The sequence below is a fragment of the Sminthopsis crassicaudata genome, chromosome 2 (assembly GCF_048593235.1).
Source record: "Sminthopsis crassicaudata isolate SCR6 chromosome 2, ASM4859323v1, whole genome shotgun sequence".
Taxonomy (NCBI): Eukaryota; Metazoa; Chordata; class Mammalia; order Dasyuromorphia; family Dasyuridae; genus Sminthopsis; species Sminthopsis crassicaudata.
In genome coordinates this window covers 410,292,575-410,310,364 of record NC_133618.1, presented here as the reverse complement: position 1 = coordinate 410,310,364, position 17,790 = coordinate 410,292,575, and the positions used below count along the sequence as shown (strand labels likewise).

General features: G+C 35.5%; 1 protein-coding gene and 1 long non-coding RNA gene across 13 annotated transcripts in view; one reads left to right on the top strand and one right to left on the bottom strand.

Annotated features, from left to right (window-relative positions):
• LOC141556965 (uncharacterized) overlaps positions 1 to 17,790 on the bottom strand; it is a 106,555-nt gene that overhangs the window by 16,703 nt on the left and 72,062 nt on the right. The gene's annotated exons all lie outside the window — the stretch shown is intronic.
• The window catches only part of ATP10B (ATPase phospholipid transporting 10B (putative)), a 296,022-nt gene that overhangs the window by 231,984 nt on the left and 46,248 nt on the right, over positions 1 to 17,790 (top strand). For all 12 annotated transcript variants that reach the window (XM_074291992.1, XM_074291982.1, XM_074291989.1 and 9 more), the window contains 3 exons: positions 2,836 to 2,963; positions 7,088 to 7,340; positions 9,532 to 9,755. In XM_074291992.1, coding sequence (XP_074148093.1) covers positions 2,836 to 2,963; positions 7,088 to 7,340; positions 9,532 to 9,755 — 605 coding nt within the window. The remainder of the gene's footprint in view (positions 1 to 2,835; positions 2,964 to 7,087; positions 7,341 to 9,531; positions 9,756 to 17,790) is intronic.

The following is a 17,790-nucleotide window of genomic DNA, read 5'->3' as shown; positions in this document are numbered from 1 at the left end:
GTGGGACTCTCAATAGCAATAGGGAAGTTGAGAACAAGGGAGGGTTTGAGCAGATGGGGAAGATAATGAATCCTGTTTGGAACATGTTAGGTTTGAGATCCCTAAGGGACATACAGTTTTGGATGTCCAAAAGGCATTTGGTTATTGTGGAACTGAGATCAGGAAAAAGACTAGAACTGGATATCATCTCAACAGAAACAATACTTAAATCTTTGGGGATTAAGGGATCCTTTAAAGCTGTCTTCAGAATAGGGATAAAAGGGATGAAAATCACCATAAATTAACCTTCTCAGATGTTGTCCAAGCAATACTTTCTTTTATACCAATTATGCCATAATGCCAAACTATTTCCCATGCCACAGAGCAATTATCAACAAGATTTGATTATATTTCATGGAAATGAGATAGGCAGAAGCCTGGTTATTTTATAGATGAGGAGAGTGAGATTCAAAGAAGTGAAATCTGAAAACTGAGTTTTTCTTAATTCCTCTACAACAGGCAGCCAGCCAGTCAATGTGGAAAACCCCTTGGATTTTCTTTTGTGATGGTCTTTTGGTCCACCCAAAATTCCTTTCTTAAAACTCTGAAATATCATAACAAAAGAATATTTTAATAATACCATTGGTAACTGTGTTAATTGAAAACCCCAGGCAGAGCAGCAGAATTAATCCTATTACCTGGATTAGGGTAGTATACAAAGCAGCAGGAGGCAAGTGTCTCCTTCTCTCCTACCTCCTTCCCAAAACCTTGGCTTTTTCAGAATTCTCCTCTAGTTTCTAACATGACATTCATCATTTTATCTGCCACCTTCCTGGTTTCTAGACTGATAGTGCTGAACAGTCATGCTTTGTATGATTTTTCCTCTTAGGACCTCTGGGTCCATTGTATGCCTCTGCATGTTCTCTTTTTGGAGAATGATAAAAATGAAAACATTCTAAAATTTTCTTTTTTCCCTTTATGGATAAATAAATAACATACGAATTATAATATTCACCCCTATAGAGGGACCATAGGCTTCATCTTTCTACCTCTCAATATAAGGATAAATATATTTGTATATGTGTCTAATTGTACATACATCTATATACATATATGGATAAAACCCTGGACCTGGATTCAGGAAAACTCATCTTCCTGATTTCAAATTTGGCCTCAAATTCTTGTCAGCTGTGTGGTTCTAAGTAAGTTACTGAACCCTGTTTGCCTCAATTCCCTCATCTGTAAAATGAGCTGGAGAAGGAAGTAGCAAACCCATGCAGTATCTTTGCCAAGAAAACCCCAAATAGGGTTATGAATTATTAGAGATCATTGAAACGACTGAATAAATACATATATATGTATTTTTCACTTGCATTTTGAAAAATTAGATTCTCTTTGCAAGGATGCTTTCCCTTCTTTATAGATTCTTAGAAAGTTGAGGCTAGAAGATATCTTAGAAATAACCTAGTCCATTACCCTCAATGAGAAACTGAGGCCCAGAAAGACTATCTTACTCACATAAAGTCAGACAAGTAGTTAATAGCAGAATTGAGTCTAAAACCCCAATTGTCTGATTCCTGGACCAGTGCTTTTTGTCCTACCAACTTTCAATTTAGAAAATATTTTTCATCCTCTGAGGTCTAATAATATCCATCTTCATGCTTTCCATAACTACTCTAGCTTACAGTGACTCATCCCTCCTGTTATAGCAATTATCATCTATCCTTCTTACTTGACCCATAATCACTTATTTAAATGTAGGTATTGTTTTATGTGTTTTTCTTCTCCTAATTGCTTGGCCCAATTGGCTCCAAAGTACCTGAGATGGGATTGAGGTAGCCTCAACTTGAAAGAAGCTCCCAAGTAATAACTAAATCTACTGGATAGATGAATGGATAGATGGATTGGATGGGTAGATAGATAGATAAATGAAAGAAATAACAAGTAAGGATTTAGTGTTCACTGTGTACCAATAGGGATACAAATATAAGCAAACAAAAGTCTCTGACCCTTCAAGGAGCTTATATTCTAATGAGGAAAAACGTCAGGTAAAGGGAAACACAGAGAAGGAAGAATATACTATGTGACATAATTTGGAAATGGTGGTGAAGAAATGACATGGAAACTGGTTCAGAATCCAGTGCCCAAAGGAAGGTAAGATTCAGGGAAGAGGAGAATGGTGGTGCAGCACAAACAACATGGCCCAGAAAGTCACCAGGAAGGTGGAATCCTGGTTCCAGGAAAGATAAACACAAAACTCAACTCTGAGTCCAGTGGGAGACCAGGGTGGGGGAGTGGAGGTAAGGTAGAGAAAAAAGAGAGCAGAATCCAGTGCTCCTACAGGAAAGTAATAGTACAGACTAAGAGATAAGAAGGTGAAAAAAATGCTACAAAAATTAAACTATTTTCTCAGACAATCAAGTCCCAAGTTTAAGTTTTATATCACAGAATCTTATACAACAGACCAGGAAGGAAACTTAGAAATTACCTAATTTAGCCCCTTTCTGAGGACCAGAGAGGGGAAGTGAGTTGCCCAGCCAAGGCCATAAGTCTTGTTAATGGCAAAATTATGACTAGAAACTAAACCTTCTGTGTTCTTTCTTATATACCATACATTTTGTTCAATGGCATCAAAGAGATAATTATGAGAAAACCACATTATAGTTTGAATTTTTCCATAAGTCTATGAATGCAATTGCTATGGGGTCCACAAATCTATAGTGTAGCAATTGAAAAACTGATCATTTTATAAAATGAATAAATTTCAATTTCTGTGATAAATTAAATGCAAGTGGAATTGGTAGTTTGGTACCAAGTTGAAGTTCTACCTTATCTCCTGATTTTATGTCTTCTTAGGTCATGGCATTTGGAAGGGGAAATTTTCAAGACTTCCTCCCTTTGATGTTCCAGATGCTAATGGAAGCTTCCCCTCAGTTGCTCTTCAGGGATTCTACATGTTTCTCACCATGATCATCCTACTACAGGTAGAAAAAAAAAGTCTTTAATTAAAAGCTTAAATTTTGCAGAAGAAATGAAAATGCTTTGCTGCAGGAAAGATCTAGATCAAATTTAAGAAAATCAATAAGCATTCATTAAGCATCTACTATGTGCCAGGCACTGTACTAAATTCTGGGGATACAAAGAAAGGCAAAAGGCAGTCCCTAACTTTGGGCAGCTTACAAACAAAAAGGGGAAATAGCATACAAAAAACTACATGTACAAACAAGATACAGAAAAGCATAAGAATTAAGGGAGAACAGGAAAAACTTCTCATAGAAGGTGGGAATTTAGTTGAAATTTGAAGGAAATCAGAGAGCAAGGAGATGAAGATAACATGGAAGAGCATTTTAAGCATGGGAGGACAGTCAGTGAAAATTTCCTTGGTCAAAAGATTGAATGTTGTTCAAAGAAAAGCAAGAAAGTATCATCAGACTACAAGGAGTTGATAGGATATAAGAAGACCAGAAAGGTAGGAGGAGGGCAGGTGATGAGTATTTGAATGCCAAACAGAAAATTTTATATTTGATAATGGAGGTAATAGAGAGCCACTGAAGTTTATTGAACAGGAGAGTGACATGATCAGAATGGCACTTTAGGAAAATTACTTTAGTAGTTTAGTAAAAGATGGCCTTGACAAGGAGAGACTTGTCATGATCATCATCTTCATCAGTTATTATTTTGGTGATTGTAGACCAATCAGAAGACTGACAGTGCAAGCATGAGGTGATAAGGGCCTGCACCAGGGAGGTAGCTGCATAAGTTAAAAAAAAAAAAAAAAAAAAAAAAGAGTACTTTTATGAGAGTTGCTACAAAGGTTAACTTGATGAAAGTTGACAACAGGTTGGATATCGGAAGCAGGGAAGAGAATGAGATAAGGATAACATCTAGGTTTCTAACATAGACTGGGAAGATAATAGTACCCTTGATAATAATAGGAAAGTCCATAATGGTGGAGACTTTTCAAGGCAAGATATTAAGTTCAGTTTTTAACATCTATGAGATAGCTAGTCTGAGAACTATATGATCCCAAAAGAAGTATGCTCAAAGATTTCTCCCTGGAGAAATTGCATAGATTGATACTGTTATCAATTTAATTTGTATTAATCTTATTTCTTCAACTAATTTTAAGCACTTCAGAGATAAGAACTGTGCCTTATAGTCAGTCAGTCAGAAAGTATTTATTAATCTTTTATTATGTGCTACAAATTTCTTTCTGTTTCTCTTAGATCTCCCCAGAGTACTTAGGAGAGGGCTAAGTACATAGAAAAAATTCAATAAATACTTGTTGGACCAAGTAAAAAGAATATGGTAATATATGTAATTAGGGTTTATTATTAAAAAGAAATAAATGCCACTCTAGTTCATTGGATCATAGATTTTAAGATGGAAGAGACCTCAGAGGCCATGTAGTCTAGATATTCTTAATTTTTGTGGGTGTTCTGAACCCCTTCAGCAGCTTGGTGAAGCCAAATGATTCCTTCTCAGAATGTTTTTAAATAATTGATATAAATGTTAAATTTCAGTAAGAAAGAAGTTAATGGGGAAAAAAGGTGTTGTTTTTTTTTCCAGTCTAAGTCATAGGCCTTATGAAATCTACCCCACAGACCCCAGGTTAAGAATTCATGATTTACTCTAATCTCTTCATTTTAGCGATGACTTCCGCAGAATCACATAAGTAGTATCAAAAGTGGAATTTAAACTATCTCCTAATCCTAAAATCACTCAGTATCCTTTCCACAGTATTTTGCTGCCCTCAGGACAAAAAGGCTGAATAATGTTTAAAACGTTTTATTTATTTAATTATTTAATAATAGCTTTTTATTTTCAAAACATATACAAAGATAGCTTTTGACATTCATCCTTACAAAACTTTGTGCTCCAAATTTTTTCTCCCTCCCTTCACTCTACTTACTGTCCTAGACTGCAGGTAATACAATATATGTTAGATTATATATCAACCCAATACATTTTGGAATATACAATTCTTCTATACATATTTCCACATTTATCATGATACATAAGAAAAATCATATCAAAAAGGGGGAAAATGGGGGGAAAAAACAAAAAGCAAATAACAAAAGAAAATGCTATATTGTGATCCACATTCAGTCCCAATAGTCCTCTTTCTGGATGCAAATGGCTCTCTCTATCACAAGTCTATTGGGATTGGCCTGAAGCATCTCATTGTTGAAAGGAGCCAAGTCCATCAGAGATAATTATCACATAGTCTTCTTGTTGCTGTCTGCAACGTTCTCTTGGTTCTACCCAATTCACTTAGCATCAGTTCATGAAAGTCTCTCAAGGCCTTTATAAAATCATCCTGCTGACATGAGAGTCTTTCCAGGACTTTCTGAAACCATCCTGCTGATTATTTCTTATAGAACAATAATATCCTATTACATTCATATATCATAACTTATTCAGCTATTCCACAACTAATGGTCATCCACTCAGTTTCCAGTTCCTTGCCACTATAAAAAGGACTGCTACAAACATTTTGGCACACATAGATTCTTTTCTAAGAAGGCTGAATACTTACCAAGTAGGTGACATTTAGGGGAAGAAAATACTTTATATAAAAGCATTTTGCCTCCAAAGTTCCAATTAAGTCCTAGTTAGACTCCTTATTGTGAAGTAGAGATCATCCTGGGTTCTTAAAGGTTACGAAAAGTGGAAGATTGGTTCAGTCAGTCATTAATGGACTGATATAAAGGGGGGGGAACTATCACATAATTTTTTTATCACTATATTATGTAAGAGAACAGAATACAAGGTATAGTGTAAAAAAAAAAAAATCAGAGACTTTGTTCCTGGCTTAATTTTGCCACCACTAGGTTACATAACCTTGGTTGAACAAATTACTTTTCTCTTGTTCTCCCACAAATAGGACTGAGTCAGATAATCTCTAAGTTTTTTTCATATTCTGGTTTTTAAATAGTTCTGTGACATATAATTAATAAAAGGAATTATTTTCATAAGATCCCAGTGTATTTTTGGGTAAAGAGTTTTCTTTCAGATTTATATACCATTATCTTGTCACTTTCTTCCATCTAGTAGATATAATTACTATTTGGGAGTACTCTTCAAGAGAAGGGTCTGCATGATTCTCCTTTCAATGAAAGCCATTTTCAGTTGTTGGGAGAGAACATCATTCTCTTCTCATTCATTCAACAAGTACTTATTAAATACCTACTACTTGCCAGATACAAAGACAAAAATAAAGTAGTTTCTACCCTCAAGGACTATTTATTCAATCAGATGTTGTGAGAGACTAGGTATTCAGTAATAAAAATTTAAAAATTATACAAAATGACATTTGGGAGGAAAACTATAGGAATCTAGCAATCAAAGGAAGCAGGATAGGATTTATATGAGATATGGTACTTGAACTAGGGCTTCTCAGAGACAGGATTGCATTCTATGTGTAAGGGACATCCAGTGTAAAGGTACAAAGATGGGAGGTGGAAGATGATATTTAAAGAACAGCCAGAAGGCCAGCTGGGTTGAAACACAATTCCTGAATGAGAATAATATTCAAAAAACTTAGAAAAGTAGATTGAAATCAGATTCTGAATAATTTAAATACAGAGACATTGATATTTAATCTTACCGTATAAGCATCATGGCTTTCTGAGTAAGGAAATAGCTTGGTCAGACACCGCAGTCTATAAAGAAGAGAAAAGAGAATCTCAAAGACAGTTTTGGGTTCTATCCATGCATAGCAGGATGGGATGTAGATAATGATACAGAAAGGGGAACTGAGGGAACTGAGAGAGAAAGTATCATCGCACAAAAAGAAAAGAGAATGTCTAGGAGAAAGGGATAGTTAATTGTTTCAAATGCTGCAGAGAAATCAAAATAGATGAATGAGAAAAAAACACTGGATCTGAAAATTGAGAGACTGTTACTAAACATATTATATCTGATGCAGAAAGTAAAATGTTTCATGGGATTGAAATCACCATATATAAGAAGTATCCTCTTAGATAAAATTATATATCATAATGGCAACCCTATTCCATCTCATCATTAACTCAAAATCCCTTTATTAGCAAGTAGCAGAAGGAAGAACAATAATTATTACATAAAGGCCATGTTCTCCTTTCAGATCTTGATCCCAATCTCTCTGTATGTATCCATTGAATTGGTGAGACTTGGTCAAGTTTTCTTCTTACACAATGACATTGACCTGTATGATGAAGAAGCTGATCTATCCATCCAGTGCCGAGCCCTTAACATCACTGAAGACTTGGGCCAGATTCAATACATCTTCTCAGACAAAACTGGGACTCTGACAGAGAACAAAATGGTATTCCGGCGTTGCACCATTATGGGCAATGAATTTTCCCACCAAGAAAATGGTAAGAGGTGCTAAAATAAAGGACCTCCACTATAGCTTTTGTTTTTCTAGAGGAAAATGGGTGCAAGAAAAATGCAAAAAAAGAACTAGCATACTTAAGATGATATGAGCAAAGGTGGCTTATCTGAACTTTCTCCCCGTGCCAAATGACAGTTGTCAAATTGCTTGATCTCTTTGGGAGTTTTTCATCTTGTTATTGACTATAAATATTCATTCTTACAAATCTAATAGAGTGTTGTTTTTTTTTAATTTCAGCTGCAAACCTTTGGCCTATCATTATTGAAATGTTTAAAACAACTCTCTGTTATCTGGGCCATTGATATGTAGAGGATTATTTATATGTAATGAGGGCACATATTTTACTAACACTGGAATGGGAGACATATCCTAATTGAATACAGTTCCACAATTCAATCAAAATGTCAGAATGAATTCAAATTTGAACCTACATACTCAAGAAAAAAAAAAAAGCTCTTTTCTTGTCAACCCATCCTACTGCTTCCCATGGAAGTAATTCATTGTAGCAGAATCTGCTGCCCAAATTCTTAGGCTGTCAGCCAATTGAAGGAAGATCTTAAGTAGAACAGTTAGGTGAGACATGGTTACTTCTGTCTCACTTGAACTGAGGACTTTCTCATGGTACCATACCTAGGGGATAACAGCATTATTTTGGACAAATCTGCTAAACTCCTTGAGCCTCAGTATCAGCATCTGTAATGTGAGGGGGCATCAAAAGTGCCTTTCAGTTCTAAATCAATTATTTTATGATCCTAAGAATAAGACATCATTCTTACCCTTATGGAGATTGTAGTCTGATTAGGAGACATAAGAACACATATAGAAGAACTACAAGAAAAGGTGGGCGGTGATGTGCCTATAGGAGAGGTACAAAACTGAGAATTCGAAGAAAAGGGAAACAGGATATTATTGCTAGCAAGTTAAGTCCTATTTAATTTATTGTCTCACTGATAGTAGAATGATTATATAGCATAAGCATCTTGGAGCCTTGAAAAAGAGGAAGAGAAAGGGAAAAGGAGAAGAGAATAAGCATTTATAAAGTACCTAGTAGGTATCAGGCCCTGAACTAAGCACCTTCACATGTTTTATCTCATTTGATACATCCTATTATCTCCTTTTTACAGTTGAAGAAATATTTTGCATTTGAGGTCTTCTTGATTCCAGGTCCAGCACATCGTCTAATGCATCATCAATTGCTTCTAAGCTTTGGACCTAAAAGCATAATGCTTGAGTGAAGAGATTACTGAATTTCGGAGTTGAAAAACTTTGGTCTGAATCCCTGGCTGTATGACCTTGAACATATCACTTTCCTCTCAACCTCAGTCTCTACATTTCTAAAAGAAATGTGATAATCTTTATATTATTTATCTCAGGAGGTAATTAGGAGAAAAATAGTCAACCTTTGCTAACAATTGGAACTGGATATGTAATTTCGTGGGAACTCCCAAATAAAAAATTCCTTTGTTGATGCAGGTCAACACATCCTGTGTCAATACAATACATCATGATCTTAAAAAACTGTCTAATGCTTCAAGAAGTTGTGACTTGTTCAGGGACACACAGTCACAAGGCAGTAGCAGCCAGACTTGAAAACTTTCTCTTCTTAGCTCTGAGGCCAGTTCTCTTTCCACTAAGCCTTAAACCAATAAATTGGGGAAACTAGTACTATGTTATTATATTATATAGATATAGATATGTATTATATTATATATAATACTATATTATTGGTGAAACTATTAAATACTATTATGGTGATGTTGGTGAGGGGAGGGATCAGCTTTTTTAAATATCATTTGGCAGAACTACTTTCCTCTTTTCCCTGTCCCTATTATCAATCTGAATCATCAAGTTGGAGCAGTGGACCTGGTATCAGGAAGATCTGGATTCAAATGTAGCCTCAGATATTTAGTAAAGGTATAACTTCACAAAATTCACTCAAGCTTCTTTCAACCTCATTTTCTTTATCTGTACTTCCAAAATTGTTGTGAGAATAAAATGAGGTATTAGTAGAGTGCTATTAATTGCTAACTATTATTATAATTATTGCTACTAATTACTTTACGATTTCAGGTCCCAGGTCCTAGAGCATAGGTTCTGGGTGACTGACTTAATTTGCTATATTTCTAGAATGAACATTCCTGACTATGTTAGCAACAGGGCACTTGTCTTTGCAGCCAAACGTCTGGAGACTCAGAAGGAGCTAGATTCAGATGATGACGACTGGACCAAATGTCACTATGGGGCCTTGTCAAGTATTGGTACAGTGAGATGCCCAGGAAGAGCCAAGCCCCTGAGGAGGAGCCAGAGCTCCCGTGCCCATTTCCAGTGTCATACTCGGCACAGGTCTGTGGGGAGATGTGACAGTGCCCAGTCTGCAGTGGCCTTCAGCAGTACCATAGTAAGTCATATCTCTTTCTTTCCATGCTTTAGAAGATTCATTTCTGGTGTGAAGAGAAGTACTGGTCAGGGAGGGTAGTAGGAAACAACATTTTAGAAATGATACTATTATAAGTGTTGCCCTTGTTCTGCAGATTATAACACTAAACAGTGGAAGTTACACAATTACCTATTTAAAATTGTTTTCTGAAGACAAACCCAGAAGATAACTAGTTTAAAAACCATTCCTAGAAAGAAAAAAAAAACTATTAGGAAAAGGAAGGAAGAAAGGAAAAAAGGAAGAAGAAAAAAAACTTTAACAATGAAAATTAAAAAGAACATAATTTTGAATCAAAACTCCCCCTGTGTTAAAGTGGCAAAAAGCAATACCAAATATCATTCAGTTGAGAGAACCCCTGGCTTTTTGGAGCAAAAGAAAAACACAAAGATGTCCCACGCAGCTCAGGAATGCCTTTTCTCACTATCACTAAAGAAAGAAGGAACCAGCTTGAATCCTTCAGTTTACAGATTATCTAGTTATTCTATGTGAATACAAAATTGATTAACTATTGAATTACTCTATATTTAATACATACTTAATGAAAACAATTGTAAATTTATTTATTTATTTAGTCAATCAATGAATTGTTGAGCATCTATTCCACAAAAGTGCCATGAAAGACTACTGAGGTAGATACAGAGAAGAATAAATCTATCATGAGTCACACCTTCCACAGTGTATACTAGTCTAGAAGGGAATCATCTTTTTTGTTTGAGTTATTTTAAGAATTGTAAAGGACCATAGAGACCATCAGTCCAAATTATTTATTTTACATATGACAAAAATGAGAACCCAGAGAGCTTATAGGTTCCCCAATGTCACATAGGTAATAAAATGACAGCTGGAATTCAAAACCAAGTCATCTGTCTTCCTTGTAACCATGCCATCTCAAAGATTAGACATACACAATAGTTCTAATATAAAAATATGCTAATTCACAAAAGAAGCATTAATTAGGCCCTGTGAAAGTTCTCTGGAGGGAGAAATCTCTTCTAGCCAAGTAGCTCTTTAAGGTTTGCATCATACTTAACAAATACCATTTTATTTGAGCTTTACAACCACACTGTGAGATCAGTGCTATTATTACCCCATTTTACAGATGAGGAAATTGAGGCTGAAAGTGGATAAGCAATTTAACCAGGATTGTACAACTGGTAAATGTCTGATGTCATATTTCAATTCAGGACTTGCAGACCCAATATTCTGTCAATTAGAATACCTAGATGCCGAGTTGTTTGGCAGCGTTTCCCCACATCTCTTCTTCTGATTTGTTCTGTTTCCATGTCTTTTAGACCATTCCCACCTGACTATCTTTCACAATCTTCCATGTGGCCGAGAGAACTCTCCATTGAAAAGGAAGATAAAACTCCCTTACCTCTTCACATCACACCATTTTGTTCTCACAGATCATCCATTTATTCCTATCATGGCAGATATAACAAGCCATAGCTCTAATTTGAGGCCTTTATCAATCACTAGGGTAAAAGACACGTTTACCAACTCTTTCAACGCTCTAGAGAATGTTTTAATTGCCTTACCATAGCCTGGCCTCCAGGCAGTTTTAAATGACAGGTTCTAACTGAATTCTTTCAGTATGGCAAAGCAGAGATAATGAAGCAATAAATGACTCACACTAAACTCAACTTTAATTGGTTGAATGGACAGGTAGTTGGTGCAGTGGATAGAGCACCAGCCCTGAATTCAGAAGGACCAGAGTTCAAATCTGGTCTCAGACACTTAATACTTTCTAGCTGTGTGACCCTGGGCAAGTCACTTAACCCCAGCCTCAAAAAAAAAAAAAAAAAAAAAAAAAAAGGATAATCCTACCTATTGGAATGTCCTTTCTGCTGTCCATCTGAGTGGATAAGGAACTCTCTGACTATTTGTCAGTTTTTAGCTTTGGCAGAAGGAGCTCCCCCAAGAGAAAACTTGCTCTATTGAGACTTACTGGACATAACTTTGCAATTTCAGCTCTTAGAAGGTTCCATATCTGTAAAATTAAATAAGAATATCATCCTATGTATCTCAAAGGACAGGACATTTTCCATTCATTCAGCAAGAATTTATTAATCACCTACAATGTGTCAGGGAATTCTGGGTTCATTCCTCTCTCTGCCACATGCTGGTTTTGCGACCCTGAGCAAGTCACTTCATTTATCTGTGTCCCAATAAACTCTGTCAGATTATATATTGCAGAGAAGATGTAGCTCTGCTTTAGTGAAGGAAGTGCTGAAGAAATCACAGATCCAGTCCAGATGCTATGCCTGAGTACAGGAATTAGTCTATTTCTCTCAAAGAGAATACAATTTATTGGAAGAAACAACAAATACAGAGATTAGTATACGCAAAATAATTTAGTGGGTAGACCCTAACAAATAGGGTGCTTGGGATAGGCAGATTGTATTATAGGAGATTGTACTTGAGTTGATCTTTAAAGGATACTAGGAATTCTACAAAGACTAAGGTGAGAAGGGATCGAGAGGACAGTATATGCAAAGGCATAGAGATGAGAGAAGTAATATAGTTAGAGAGTAACCAGTATGGCTGGTAATGGATGTAAAAGTCTTTTGAAAAGCCCAATGCACTATGCAAATGTTAAGTTTCTATGAAAAGAGAGGTAAAAGTGACTATTAAGACCTTTTTCTCCAACAGAACCTGGCCCCATGAGTAATTTAATTTTTTATAGGCTCAAGATAATCTTCAAGAAGGTGTTGTTATATGCAAATTGAGTGTTTTATATAATATGCAAAGGCTTCAAGGCCTTTGAGAACATTGCACAAATATCCCTGATTGCATTGGCAGAATTTTGAATTGTTAGATTGGAGGTCAATGCTCATTACAGGGGACTTCTAAATGGGTCTCTTGGGGGCCCTTTAAACTTTAGTTGTTCTTTCTCCCCCTTAATCCTAGTTTTATAGAAATTTATCTACTTAAGAAATATGAAGAAAGTACATTATAAAACCCTTAAAGTGATGTTGAAAACTGAGTCTTTGGTGATATCAGTGTGATTGTAGTGAATCCGCCAGGTATGTAATGCCAGAGAAACTGAGGCAAGATAGAAATTAGAGAGTATTTAATAATTTATTTAAAAGAGAGAGATTTACTGAGACCAAATGGATCCATGGTTTGGTCCCAGGACTGAATAAACTATCGTCTCCAAGAATCCAGCAAACAATCTGAATGTTCAATGACATATATACACATGGCTCAGAACTCAGGGGGTAGACTGAGGCAGGGGCAGAGTCAGGGTGCTGAGAGTGGGAACGTGACTTGTGAGGGTGAGGTGAGCCTCCGGAGATGGGGAGAGGCACCTTGATAAGACGGTATCTGATATACTAATATCTTGGAAGGCATTCTGATATTTTAAAACATAAGATCTTTTATCCTCAAATATTCTGATTAAAAGGGAGGGGTGGTTTCACAGGATTGACCAGAAAATTATAAACTGAAGCAGAACAATTAGAGAAACTGAGTCAGGACTGGATTAGGATAATTAGGGAAACTGAGTCAAGACAATAAAAGAGAACTATGGCATAACAGGTGTATCAGTCTTCCTGCTGTCTTCTATCTAGATCATTCTGCCCACCCACCATATTAGAGTATCCTTATCTTAGTTAATAGATAACACTCATCCTTTGATTCCTTCTCCTTTATCTTAGAATGTATTCAGTCACTGTTTGTCTTTTAAAGTTGGCAGACCACAAATGTAGCAATTACTGCTTTCTAGAGACCTTGTTCCTTGGCTGTTTACCGGCATCTCTGTTCTGACAAGCTTCCCATTTAGTTTTATTTTTTAACTACCCTTTTCTCCTCTAAAGAACAAGGAAACTTGAGGTTGTGTCTTCTAATTGTGTTGCTATAGTTTTATTGGCATGCATGCCTTTGGGAACTGAAGCCCTGGTGCTTTCAAGAGGGTATTGAGCCAATATTTACAAGCACTGTCATAGAAAATAAAATGCCCTTTTCCAGGCCTCTTTGGATTGGGTTTTTTTGGTTGTTGTTGTTGTATTTTCTTTTACTTTCTTGTTCTGAATAGACATTCTCTGTTTAATTTGGACAGTCTTGCAAATTCTTTTCCAAAATCATCAGGACAAAAAAATTCAGACCACAAAATTTGCATATTAGCACCAGCCCTACTTTTCAACAAATGCCTTTTCTGTGGTCTGCTCTTTCTTCCCCTGCTCTCTACCCACACAGAAAAAACACAGGGACATCCAGAGCTTCCTTACAACATGGGGAATAAAAAGGAGAAACAAAGACCATTCCCAGTTTTGTAAACCCACTGCTTGTTGTTGTTAATTGGGTTGTTTTTTTTTTAATTAGATATGATCCAAAATCTTTCAGATCCAATTCATAAAGCATTTATTAGGTGCCTACTATATAACAGCTACTGTTCTGGGAGTTGAACAAAAATGAAGTAAACCCATCTCAAAAACTTGGCTTTTATTTAAGTGAGGGGAAACTAACAAGAACAAGATAAATAAGTCTTTGGGTGGGATGGGGAGTTGGAGAAAGCAGGAAGGAACAGGAAATTAGGAAATGTCCCTGATAGGAGGTAGCTCTTGAGTTTAGTTTTAATGGGAACTAGGGATTCCAGAGGGTAGAGATAAAGAAGTATGAGCATTCCAGACACAGAGAATAGATAGGAGATGGAATGTTAAGCAAAGTAGGCCTTATAGTTTGGCATGAACATAAAGTAGATGTGAACATTGTAAAATCAGCCAGGAAAAAAATAAGTTAGAGCCAGATTATGAAAGAATTTAAATACCAAATAGAAGAATTGGATTAAAAAGATTGGTATCCTAGATATATAGCCATCTGTGCTGCCAAACCATCTGTATTAATCATCACCTCAAATCTGATAGTGCTGTTAATAAATCTTGCCATAAGTTCTTATTAGGACCAGGAAAAAAAATATTGAGTTCTTTTGACATAAAATATCTCCCCCCTTTTCTGTAAAATGTTTCTCCTATTTATATATTTTACTTCTTTCCTTGCCTTGCTGAAAAGTCCATGACAAAAATTTCTGAAGCTTCCTGGATCTCAGAAAGAAGACCAAATTCTGATTTCTTTTTCTTCTACCAATAATAAGCAGAATTCATATGAACAATGGAAAAAGGCCAATTCCTGAACCAAATCTAGTTCAATAGTGGGCTGTGTTCAGTAGTGAGAATGGGGATAAGAAGGCATCAGAATTCACCTAAAGTTCTTAGACATTCTGCTGATATTAATTTAGTTAAGTTGTTACTCTTGCTATGTAACCTTTCTCCAACAAGCAACAAGTTGACTTTGAACCATTGGCTCTCAGTAGCTACAAAAATATCAAAATTAATTATTTTGTTACATAAGTAAATTGGAAGAGAACTAGTAGTCATAGAACAATAGTACTAATTATATGCCAGGCTAATAAAATGTATTCTCTTTTCTATCCTCCCTTTTACATGTTAGACTTCCCCTATTAGAAGGTAGGATCTTTGAGCAGAAGATTCCCTAGCTTGCTTATATTGTTCTTTCTAAAGCTTGACCCAGGGCCTAATGTAGTATTTAGTTAAATATCTATGTTGATAATAATGATGATTTCTTTTTTTCCAAATTTTTTAGTCTATCTATCAGACTGAACAGTCTCTGAGGCATCATGTCATTGGAAAGTTGTCCAAAGCAATTTCATAGTGTCATAAGAACATGTGCTACAGAATTGCTGTCAGAATTTTGAGACCCAGACTCCAAAAAATTTAACTAAAGGGTACCTCCAGGTTCAGTTTTTCAAAGGACCCTCCTATTATGTGTGCTATAATCTTTTCCCCAATGAGAGTCATTAAACCTGTGTCTTAGAACAAAAGTAAAAAGTAAAAGTAAGTTAAAAAATAAAAAATAAAAAGAGTATTTTAGTTAAGTATTGGTAGCTATCTGAACATGACAAAGCAATTAGAATAGGCCAGCTGACCTTAGGAAAAGGTGGAGTATAGTGACTAACAGTGTGTGGAACATCTGGAAAGCTCCATACTTCAAAATAATTTCTCTCACTAGCCTGCCAATCCCTAAAATGGAAGGCAGCATGGCATACCATACTGTCTATGGAGTCAGAGGACCCGAGTTCTACCTCTGATGCTTGCTTACCACCTGTATGAATTTTGACAATTTTTCATATACATCAGCAAATAGACTTAAGGAGGTTCAAAGTACAAATTGTACTGGATTGCCTCTGAGGGCACTTCTAACTCTAAATCTAGAATACCATAACTTAAACCTTTTCATACCTTCATAGATGGTTCCATATGTTGCTATGGTATGTGTTTGGTTTTTTTATCATATGAAATAGTAACCAGGCAACCTTTCAGAGATGAGTCTCTATGCATTTATTAAGATTTGTCCTTGAAAAAAAATCTATCACTAAGACCATATTTAGAACCTTTCCATCTCAATAAAATATGAAGAGATCATGCTTCTCTGGCATAGACTTCAAGCAAATGGGATCCTTCCATCCCTTGATAAAAGGCATCAAAAAGGGATTATGTTAATCTTGCTTTCCTCACAATTTCACTGCAAGAACCCAAGTCCCTGATTATTTATCTTGTATTTTAGTATATATATACATATATATAATATATATGTATATGTATATGTGTATATATGTATGTGTATATATATATATATATATATATATATATACAAATCTTATTTTCTTCGATAGAATGTAAGTTCCTGAAGGAAAAGGTCACTTTACTTTTGTTTTTATATTTCCAATGCCATACAGGATATGTGGTATATAGGAGGTACTTAACAATGCTCTTTGATTGATCGATTGATTATCTATTGATAATAGAGAAACAATACTAACAATTAACATAGTGCTTTAAAGTTTATACAAAGCAATTTACTTACATTTTTTAAAATTTGATCTTCATAATAACTTTGAGGAAGGTGCATTAACCCTGTTTTATTGATAAGAAAACTAAGAATAAGACAGGTTAATCACACAGGTAGTTCCTGAAATTTTTAAATGTCTAATTCATTAGTCTATACAGTTTAAAATAAATAGCATTTACATAGCACTTTAAGACTTGCAAATCACTTTGCAAATATCTCATTTTAACCTCACAAAAACTCTAAGAGGTAGTTGCTATTATTGTCCCCATTTTACAGAAAAGGAAACTAAGGTAGACAGAGTTAAATGATCCAGGGATTTCACACTTAGTATCTCAGGACAAATTTGAACTCAGGTCTTCCAGATTCCAGGCCATCAAGTTGCCAAGTTAGAGTATTTATATTTAAATAGAGCCATCATTTTATCCACAAGAGCACTACCTTCCCTGATGTACCAACTCTTCATGACTTCTCCTCTTATTTAACTTTTGTCCATGTCTTTCCACAAATCCCTCACAGAGGAACCACTCAGGCCTTTCTAAGGTCTTTTCAATATCTTTCAGGGTACAAGGAAAAATTCAAGGAATTAGAACATCTTAGAGCTAGAAAGATCCTTAAAGACCATTTTGTCAGGTTAGGAGGATGAAAAGACTATACTAAATTACCTATTATATAACACAAATTTGGTTTTTAAAAGTATTTAGCAGCAACTACAGCTCATCATGAGTTTGGAAGGGAAAAGATAGTGTGCCTGGGTATGTCCTTTTTGAGTTTGGGGAACTATACTCTCTTGGTTGCCTGACCTCCCTAAAAGTGTAAGAATAGTAATATTAAATAATTAAATAATAGTAATAATAAAATAGAGTAGCAATAGAGTAGAGTAGATAATTTCATTCCATACTTTCCTGAAGAGCCAATATCATCTACAATAGTAGTGTCAAACTCAAAAATAGTATGGCTTTGTTGTGAGGATTCCTACAGAATGCATGTGTATCATTGAAGACAAATGTACTTTTGTGGTTTTGACCAATGTTTTTCCCTTCATGGGAATCAACATATCATACAAGGAAGAGAAGGCTGAGATCACAATATGAGTCCCAGTTTACTACATATTTGTTGTCCTAAAATTCCA